The 10,701-nt window shown below is 38.4% G+C and overlaps 1 protein-coding gene across 1 annotated transcript in view; it reads right to left on the reverse strand.

Annotated features, from left to right (window-relative positions):
* The window catches only part of shq1 (SHQ1, H/ACA ribonucleoprotein assembly factor), a 50,805-nt gene extending 40,974 nt beyond the window's left edge, over positions 1-9,831 (reverse strand). The window contains exons 1-7 of the mRNA XM_044122264.1: positions 9,705-9,831; positions 8,743-8,899; positions 6,190-6,254; positions 3,613-3,741; positions 1,430-1,590; positions 1,233-1,345; positions 1,062-1,159 (exon numbers count right to left, since the gene is read on the reverse strand). Coding sequence (XP_043978199.1) covers positions 1,062-1,159; positions 1,233-1,345; positions 1,430-1,590; positions 3,613-3,741; positions 6,190-6,254; positions 8,743-8,885 — 709 coding nt within the window. The 5' untranslated portion in view covers positions 8,886-8,899; positions 9,705-9,831. The remainder of the gene's footprint in view (positions 1-1,061; positions 1,160-1,232; positions 1,346-1,429; positions 1,591-3,612; positions 3,742-6,189; positions 6,255-8,742; positions 8,900-9,704) is intronic.
* Between the last annotated feature and the right edge of the window lie 870 nt (positions 9,832-10,701).

Genomic DNA, 10,701 nt, shown 5'->3' on the forward strand with positions numbered 1-10,701 from the left:
CGTAACATAATTACTCAGTAATATTTTTAGATTTCTTGTCAACATCTTTTAATGTTAAAACATTTTTCCTTATGCTGAAAAAAATACTCTTACTGTACAGTGTGTTGTTCTTACTTTTGTTTTTTGTATTTGTGTTTGTTTCATACATGCTTCTACTTGCCCGTCACTTTTCTGCTGGTACACCTGAATTTCCCCACTAAGAAAAAATAAAGGTCTATTCTATTTCAGCACAAGTTACAATATCCAACAAAAGTATCTCAAGATTCTATCGTGAATATTGAGAGTATTCAGTAACCTATCGTGAGAGCCCTTTTTATTTTTTTACAATACCCAGCAAAAATGTAGGAAGCTCCAGTTTTACTTTTTTAAAGTATGCCACTAATTTGAAAGATTGCAAATTATTTTCAGTTATCTAGCAAACATTTTAAAAAAACTAGAAATCTGTCTTTGCTCCACCAATAAAAAACACAGAATCTCCACTAATTGAAGTTTGCATTGTTCTTGCGATTAAGCAATGAATTATTCAAGCTCATCTCTCCTGACACCCAAATAACAAGAGCATGGACAACAATTCTGATGGAAAAGAACTGTCAATTGTGTAGATTTCTTCTTTGTATATTTTCAAGAGAATTGCATACAGAGTGTCAAATCCATGTTAAAATTATTACAAAATGGCATGGTGGTGCATATCCCACCACCAGGGCTGCTGACTAGGGGCTGTAAATAATGATGATGTTTCCTTCTCCACAACAAGGAGGTGCAGAAGTCTCCTACATGGGAATTTTTAAAAAACTCCTGCTTTTCTGTAAAATGTTTATGTGCTAAGATGAGGTGGTTTTCGGCTGTATCAAAATTAGTATATTTAGCAGTATGTGATTATATTTGTTGTATAGGTAGACAAACACCATAAAGTCAACTAAGCAAATACGGGACGAAATGCTCATACAACAACCATATTTTATGCACTTTTCAGGAGAACAAGTAGCTCTCTTTATTTACTTTTAATAAATTAGGTCTACCATTAGCCCTAACTCCACATAAGTTAAAATAAATAAACTCACCAGATTCCCCTTTCTGCTCCATAGAAGGACTCAGCTTAGACCACCATGGTGTAAACTTCAGCAATCGATTTATCTCATCGTCTTCAAACAAGTCAGCTCTGAAAAGACAGAGATGTTAGCAGTTCCAAACAACAGAGAAAATAAGGTTTGGGATTAATAATCTTTACTCACAAATAATGGTCAGAAGAGAAAGCAATTGCCTCTGCCTCCAGCCGAGCCCGACGTCTGTCGGATGCCAATGTTTCCTCTGGGTTCTTGACATCAATCACGTCACCGAGTTCCTCCTTCAAGGTATTCAGCATCGCAGAAATATGTTTGTATAAAACCTCCAAATTTAAAATTTAGGATAGTTTCTCCGTGAAACCAACCTGCAATCGTGCAAACACTCCGGACCTTTGATTAGCGAAGCCATATTTCTGCATGGCTCCCAGCTCCTCTTCTGATCGATCTGTGTAAACTTCCTGTTCCAGCTCCCAGTCAGACTCTTCTTCATCCATCTCACCATCGCCTGCTACCAGTTTTCCAGCTTCTTTTCAGAGAAAATTCAAAAAATCAGAGGATTAATCAGCACATCCACTATAAAGTCAGTATCAATGCTGTGCCAAAACAAAACAAATACAGAAAAAATGACCCAATTTCAAATACTTAATTATAAAACCCTAGAGGAAATTATAAGTCAACTCAGCTCCAGTTCCTGCTGTCTGGATGTTCTACTCACACATTTCTTTAAGAAAGTCCTGCCTGTTGTTGCTACTGATCTGATCCAAATAGTAAACTCATCACTCTCATCAGGCAATTTTCCCCAGGCTTTGAAAACAGCAGTAATCAAACCACTGATAAAAAAGAACTATCTAGACAAATCACTACTGCAGAATTACAGGCCGATCTCCAACCTCCCATTCATCAGCAAAGTTATTGAAAAAGCTGTGTGTAAACAGTTAAATAGCTTCCTAACGATAACCAACTGCTTTGACTCCTTCCAGTCTGGTTTTCACGCTCACCACAGCAAAGAGACTGGCCTAGTCAAAGTGTTCAATGACATCCATATAAATACAGACTGTGGGAGAACCACAGTGCTGGTTCTGTTGGACCTCAGTGCAGCTTTCGACACTGTTGGTCGTGACATATTACTGAATCGACTGGAGAGTTGGGTCAGACTCTCTGGTCCAGTGCTTAACTGGTTTGAACGTTTATGTAAATAAAGAACATGGATTTCTACATTACGATGTCACAAGGTGACTCCGAACCCATCCAATCACTGAACAGATGCTTAGAACAGATAAATGTGTGGATGTGCCAAAACTTTCTTCAGCTGAACAAAAACAAAACTGAAGTTATTAGTTTTGGACCTAAAGAGGAACGATCTAGAGCAGTGTTGTCAAACTCCAGTCCTCAAGGGCCGGTGTCCTGCAACTTTTAGATGCGTCTCTGCTGCACCACACCTGAATAGAATAATTAGGTGATTAGCAAGGCTCTGGAGAACTGATCTACATAAGGAGGAGGTATTTCATTCCAGTGTTTTGTACCTGTGGCACATCTAAAAACTGCAGGACGCTGGACCTTGAGGACTAGAGTTTGACACCCCTGATCTAGAGTCAGTGCACAGCTTCAGTTATTAAAACTAAAAACCAGCAATCAGTCCGAAACCTCGGAGTAGTGATGAACTCTGACCTGAACATCCAGAGCCACATAAAGAAAGTTACTAAGTCGGCCTTCTATCCCCTGAAGAACATTTCCAGGATTAAAGGACTAATGTCTCAGCCAGATCTAGAGAAACTCATCCAAGCGTTTATCTTCAGTCGCATTGATTATTGCAACAGCGTCTTCACAGATCTGTCCAACAAATCAATCAAACAGCTGCAGCTGATCCAGAATGCTGCTGCTCGCGTTCTCACTAAAACCAGGAAGATAGAGCACCTAACACCAGTTTTAAAGTCCCTCCACTGGCTCCCTGTAGCTCAAAGAATAGACTTTAAAATACTGTTGTTAGTTTATAAATCACTGAACAGCTCAGCACCACAATACATTAAAGATCTGCTATTGTTGTATCAACCTTCCAGACCTCTCAGGTCTTCTGGTCCTGGTTCTGCTCTGCATCCCCAGAACCAGAACCAAATGAGGAGAAGCAGCATTCAGCATCTATTTTCCACAAATGTAAAACAAACTTCCACAAAACTGCAAAACAGCTGAAACACTGACTTCCTTTAAATCTAGACTAAAAACCCACCTGTTTAGGATTGTATTTGAAATGTAATCAATTACAAATTTATAGATGGAACCTGACTTAATGTTGTGTTTTGATTGTTGATTCTATGTTGCATTGTGTTTGATATGATGTAAAGCACTTTGAAATGCCTTGCTGCTGAAATGTGCTATACAAATAAAATTTGATTGATTGATTGATTGATCGATCTCCTGTGGTTTCCCTGCCTGTTTCCAAGGATCAAGGAGTCAAGTTCAATTCCTCAACAGTCAAATGTTGCAACATTTACCTGAATTCAAAAATGACTTCTTAAACACAGCAAATCTATAGAATAATTCTGGGACTCACCAGCACTCAAATCTTCCACCAGAGGTTTTGCTGATCGGGAGCCTCTTGGTGCGAGGAGACTAGTGAGCATTTGAAGCCCTCCGAAGTGCTCCCCTCTTGTTTCCTTAGGGGCCTTAAGTGTGAAAACACCTACAGCAAAGGAACATGGAAGGTGAATTATAACCCTTTAAGAACTCCAGAGAAATAAGATCCAAACATCCAGGATACATTTATGTAAGCACACTTCCAGGAAGATTGCTTGTTAATTAAATGTAGCATAAGATTAATTTGATGACTTGGTAGAGATACGGGGTAGTTTTATAAAACAGAGGATTTCCAGCTTGACAATATAATGTGCAGCCAAGTTGCCAATGTGGATTCAATTACTGAAGGAAGACAATATATTCTCGTTTCTATAAAGTGTTGACATGTATGCCGTTGATTCAGGCTGCAACAAACTGAGAAAGAGCCAGACGTTCAGCAGATAAAGTTAGGTTTTAGCCATCATCATTGCATGCATTCATTATGCTGGATGGATGAAGGTTGGCAAGCTTTGGTGGAATTTCAAAGTTTGATTAGAGGTAAAGATCTTTTAGGAAAACAAATGGCTATTGCTGTTTTAGTAGTAGTATTGGCACTAATTAAAAATATCAAATAGAAATTAAAGCTGCAGTAGGTAACTTTTTTAATTGTATTTTTGACATATTTGTTAAAACTGTCACTATGTCATGACAGTATGCAATATGAGACAGATAAAATGAGAAAAAAATCCAGCTTCTCTGCCTCCTACCTGTGATCCAACTGCCATTTGCAGAAATACACCCAGTCAGAGCCAACAAATCAGAGCCAGGAAGACGGTCTAAGCGCTGTCAATCAAGCTCGTATACACAGTGCTGACACTGTTCCCCTAACTCTCTGCTATGCTACAGCTCCTCCCCCCAGAGCAGTGAATGACCACTGATGAGTAAACAGTTTTCTGTGACATTAAGTTGTTTTTCCAGCACCAGTTTTGCAATGTCCAGGTAAAGTTGAATATGCATAACACATTTGTAACTTTGCAAAACGAACCTACAATTTTCACAGAATTTTTTGGGGAATTACAAAAATTGCACAATTATAATACTTTTGAGGATCCGTTTTTTCTTTTTTGTATGTACAATTTCAGAATCATATGGAGTAGCTACAATACTTTTACTGACTTTAAAAACACACTAGCTCATTCATTTGAAGTAGACTGCTTATATAACTAAAAAGGTCAAACATGACTGATGAGTTCAACAATGTAGCCACACCACAGAGATGGTCGCTTTAAAGATCTCATAAAATTTCAATGCACCCAAGTGTTAGAGCTTAAACCAATTTGCAAGAGAAGGTGACTAATTGCTTAAGAATGGAGAGCCTTCGAAGCGGGACATTAATGATTGCTCATTAGAAGACTAAACAAGGATACTCATTAGCAGAAGCTTTATTAGCAAACATTGCAGGCTCATACTGACATTTTGTTAACTGCAGATATGCTGACACTTGGGTAAAAGACATGTAATGATGAAGAAGGCAGACACTACTATACAAATGTCAGAAATAATTATATGACACTAAAATTCAAATACATATTATATATAAAAAAGGAAAACATATCTAATAAAAAAGAAAATGAAAAGTCACATATGATCTGGTAATGTGTGATCCATTATCAGATCAGTATCTGCTTTGTTACACTGAAAGCAGACACTACAGATTGCCCCCAGCTAGTAACCATTGTAGCATCACAGAAGGTTCCAGTGAGCATTTAAATGAGTGGAATAACATGATCAGTTAAGTCAATTAAGAATGGCTGATTTACCAAATCAGCCATTCAGCCTTGGGACAAGATAGTGATGCCCCAAGGACCAATCATTAAAAGCAGCCAAAGCCCTGTCCCAGAATCTTGTTGGAATGTAACAAATGACAACAACAGTGGTTAAACAAAAGCTTTGAACTTGGGCTGTGCATTAAAGCTTTTCTTTACTCTGCCCCAATGCACTAAACGTGCATTCACACCAGCCTTGTTAAGTCTGCTTTAATCAAACTCTAGTTTGTTTCCCTAGAAACTCCAGTTCTTTTGGGGGGGTATGAATGCTCTGGCACAGTTCAAATGCATATGTGAACGCCCAGTGGACCGGAGACCACTCCAAGAGCAGGAAGTTAACTATAGCACAGAGCATTCTGGGTAAATATAGCCAAAACAAATGTGTGATACTGGCAGCAGGAGAAATGATTTGTGGTCTTTTGCCAAAGAGGAAGGAGAAGTCCTACAACTGCTAAAATTCAACACCACTCCATTTTACAAAGAAAAAAATCAAGCTCAGTGTCTTCTTCAGAGGTTTTTGTGTTGTTTCCTTCAATTGTTCTTGGTGCAGCACCACGACAGGTGAGGGGGGAGCAGGTTTTTCGTTTGGTTGATTTGACAGTGCAGTGAGAAATCAAACTGAAATGTAACAAATGTTGCAATACATGCTTGGTTTTTGGAATAATCTGAGCAGAGAGACTTTGAACAAACCAGAAATTTGCAAGTTTTTCATGATTGAAACGCATTATTTCAATAATGATCCGACCCACCTTTATCAATGTCAAACGTAGCCTTTTCTGTTCCATCTTCAACAATTCTTCCAGGAAGACTTAATCTAACAGTAATAAGAGTTTGTATATTAGAACCAAAATCGGCAAAACACAAAAAAACAAACTTAAAATCAATCACAGCTGACATTACATGCAAGTTATATCTGAAGCCTTTTTGCACTGCAGGGCCTGGCCTGGCCTGGCCTTGTCCTACTGCACTTTGGCCCTGGTTGTTTTGCATTGAGTGGAGTACGATGTCAAAGGCGGATGGGACCTTCATGTTAATCAAATTCATGATGAAGCTGCTGAGGCAATCTACCCAGATACCGTGGAGCAGTTTTGCTCTTGGTTGTCCCATCCAGCTGATTTGGTACATGGTTGTCAGTGAAGAATCTGAAAGAAGAATTTATCTCATCCTACTAAAAAAAAAAGAAAAAGAATCTCATCATGTTCTATCTGGTCCTGCTGAACTACCGCTGTGGCTTGTGGGATTCCCCTCCTGGAGGAGGAGTTACTTCTTTTTGTTAGAAAAATTAATAATCAAAAAATATATATACATATATGTTTTTATTTTATTTTTTTTGTCATTAATTTAATCCAGATTGCAAGCGTCTCTGTTGCTCTGAGTATTTCACCAGCGGAGCAAATTTATTCCCAGAAGATAAATTGATAGTTTATGCATTTAAAGCCGGGAGAGCGGACCAATCACATCGCTGGCGCCTCTGCGTGTTGCAGCCTGCACTGCCACTGCTTGATTTCTTAAGCGCGCCTCCTTTCTCTCAAACTGGACACAGGCTGACCTATATGGATATTTACATCAACCCCCTGTGAGGAAATATTTTTCTTTGGCGAACTCCACATTGCGGTACGAGTTTAAAACCCACTGCGTTAGCTCTGGTTGCGCAGCTCTCTGTGAACTGCAGGAATAACCTGTAGTCACGCTTTCAGACGTGCACATTGAGGGATTAGTGAGAGTGATTTATCTTTATGAACAAACAATTATGCACCGTTTACATCTCAATACGCTGCCCAGCGTGTGGCTCTGTCTAACCCTGCAAAGTTTATGTCTGTGTTCCCGGTTAGCCGGAGGTTAATGAACCAGCACTAACCTCATCATGCAGGTTCAGCCCAGTGAGGAGCTTTCACGCTACTCTCATAGTGACGCATCACACTTGTTTTATATTATTTTATTATTTTCTTTAGAATTATTTTTCCGGTTACACAAAGCATTAAACTATGTCAAATGCTTTGTCCACTTAGTTAGACAGAGTTTAAGCGTGTGGTCATGGGAAGATCTAAAAAACTTTCCCCATAAACTCGAGAAACCGAAACAGTTTCTGTGGCGCTTATTAAAAACTCAAAAGACATGAAATGGAAGAGCTACTAAAGCCACATTAGAAGCATTACATTAAATCTTGCTCATCTCTGCGCACAGTGCAGCAGATTTAACTCATCATGCAGGGCCGGTCCAAGACTGTATGAGGACTGGAGCAGAGTTTGACTTAGGGGTCCCTCTTCCTGCTAAAATCACCAGCACCTCTAACAGCTTCTGTGTTAGATTTAATGAGATCTGGGAGAAGGGCAGTAGTTTAATTAGCCAACCTATAAAGTAATAAATTATAATTACAGTTTACTAATTTGTATTTGTGAACAAACAGAGCTCAAACTCAAAGATTAAACTCACAGCATCAGAATGTAGCTGTAGTAACAAAACAATCTAACTATGAATATTTGAACTTTTACAAAGTAAACTGGCCAGCTCCTTAAAATCTTACATATAAATGTTAAACAATTTAATTTATTTTAATTTATTTATGATGAAACCATTAAATCAAATTCAGCAGCATTGATAATCTCAATAAATAAATGTTACATTTATATAACTGTGGTCTGTGTTAAAATATCAGCATTTATGGGCCCCTGAGGCCTTGGGGGCCTGATGGAGCCACTGACTTAATTTGTATTAAACAGAAGTGCAAATAATTGACATTCATTTTAATTGTATTTTTTTATTTATTGCTTTTAAGACTTGTTGTGGGATTAGACAGCATTTCACTGGCGATGTTTTCCCGTAACATTATTACCCAGTAATATTTTTACTTTTTCTGTCTACTTAACATCTTTTAATACAAAAACATGGTGGACTGCCTTGGTGCCCTGACCACTGGGCTTAGCAAGTTTTCTGCGGTCATTATTATCATTTACAAACTTACAGGTAAGAATAGATTATGACAGGAATTTTTTGATGCCTTATGTTAAAATATCAGACATTGAGAAAGTCTAAACACAAAATAAACGTTCCTCTGACCCAGAGATCCAGAAGAGGAGTCGTCTCTGTCCCACCCCTGCAGCCAAAGCACCCATCAACAGCTGACTCCAACCCAGCCTTGTCTGGTTGGCCTGAATGGAACCACAGCTCTCTGGGTCTCAGGGAGCAGGTGGGACCAGGCTGGAAGTGCTAATGCAGAAATGCTCAACAGGCCAGCTCAGGTCAGCCCAGGTCAACTGTGCAGTGCAAATAGGGCTTTAGTAAGAGTACATTAGTCAACTCACCTAAGGAAGTAGGGCTTTGCATAGAACTTGAAATCTGTCCCATCAATGAACAGGTCAAACTCTGACGTTCTGGTGTAAGGCACTCTGATGCAGATGGTTAGATAATCTGGATCCTGACTCAGGTCAAACGCAGGAGTGATCATGATGTAATACCAATCTGCAGCGTGAAGACAGCAAGAATCATCAGTTCACTCACTGCATTCCAACTAAAGGCACCAAACTTTAAATACCCAGCTCGCCACCTGGTGGAGGACGCAGTTGTTGATAATGTGGTTATATTGCAGAAGACACGTGTTTCTAACAGGGAAGATTGTAAACAAAACCTTATGTGTAGCAGAACAGCACAATAGATAAAAATTGCATGTTTTCTAAGGAGAATGGTTTACTTATTAGACGTTCTTCCCAATACCGAAAACATAATGGTAACTCCCAAAACTCATATGAAAGGAGGTTTTATGTACTGACAAAGGTTTGAGCCGAATAATTTTTTTGGACAAGTATTCCATCGTATAATATCCAACACATTTCCCGGGCATTAGCTTTATCATAAAAAGCACAAAATCTTCCTGATACAGACAGTTCACTTGGCAAACCTTAAGCTGAAGGCTTAAAATAACTTTTTAGCATTGAGTATCTATAAATAAATAGTGTAAGTAGCCCGAAATTAAACATAGACCACCAGCATCGTAATTTATTAAATATTTGTCCAAGAAACAAAACATTTTGCCGCGGACATAAAACTTCTGATAGTTCCAATGGTTTTTAAAGGGAGTTTAACAGGCGCTACAGCTAACCGCTGTAGCGCCTGTTAGCGTACAGGAAGCTAACGTGTGATGTATTTCCTCGTGACGTTCAGTGTAGCAGCTGAAAGAAAATGTTTGCTCTGCCCCATGCGCTGCAGGCGAACTGTTTCAGGACACTGTTACGATACTTAAAGATATACAGGGAAATAAACAACTCACCCCAAACAAGCTGGGCTATACCAAAAAGCTCTCACTGCCGTTTAATCTCGCGTCCATATTTTACCGTAATATGAAGTGTTAAACGGCAGTTCAAATGACTCTGAGGTAAAAACAGGAAGCAAGCATCTTTCTCGTGAACGCTGTCCGCACACATTGAATACTAAAAATATACGCACGGAGTATAAAATAGTGAGTCTTATGAAAGGCATATTTCAAACTACAATGTCTTTTCTTCACTCACTTTTGCACAGAGAGTAAATTTGTTTCTGGATATTTTCAAATCTGTATTAACAAAAAATGACTGCATAAATTTAGTCACACAGGTTGAAGTCTCAGCTTCAAGTGGACCCTGCCTAATTCCTAACCCGTCATAAATATAGAAAGACTGGATAACATAGATTTTTTCCGGAGTTTTGTAAAGACTCATTTAAAAACATTTAAAAAATGTTCTCTTTGTAACGAGGTGAAACTTGTTTAAAATAAGGATGTTTCTTGTTATAAAAATAATCTATGTTGTTATAATAAGATATAAAACTTATCATAACAAGATTTATAGCTTATTAAAACCAAAATGTTCTTGTTTAAACATATAGCATACTTTGCAGGACGTTTGACATCTGGAAGAAACAGCGTGGGTAGGCAAATGTTTAACTGCCAAGCCCAGGACATAAATTCAGGATAAATATCTCATGATGAGCAATGTTCTCTTTTCAATAAGATACAAAACTCGTTTAAACAGGAACGTTTCCTCTTGTAGCAAGAAACGTGTTTTATCTAGAGTTTTTTGTCTAAATGAGAAAACTTGTCATTTATGAGTTTTGCATGAATGTTTCTTTGTGTAACAATTTTGGCATCAAAATTTCTTGTTTGCATCTCATTGTTACAAGAATAATTCTTGTTATAGTGAGATACTTCTCCTGAATTTATTTCCTATCTCTATCACCCATGATCTAAAACTATGGGTATATGTGGAAGTCCAAAAGTACCACCTAATGTG

The sequence above is a fragment of the Gambusia affinis genome, linkage group LG07 (assembly GCF_019740435.1).
Source record: "Gambusia affinis linkage group LG07, SWU_Gaff_1.0, whole genome shotgun sequence".
Lineage (NCBI taxonomy): Eukaryota > Metazoa > Chordata > Actinopteri > Cyprinodontiformes > Poeciliidae > Gambusia > Gambusia affinis.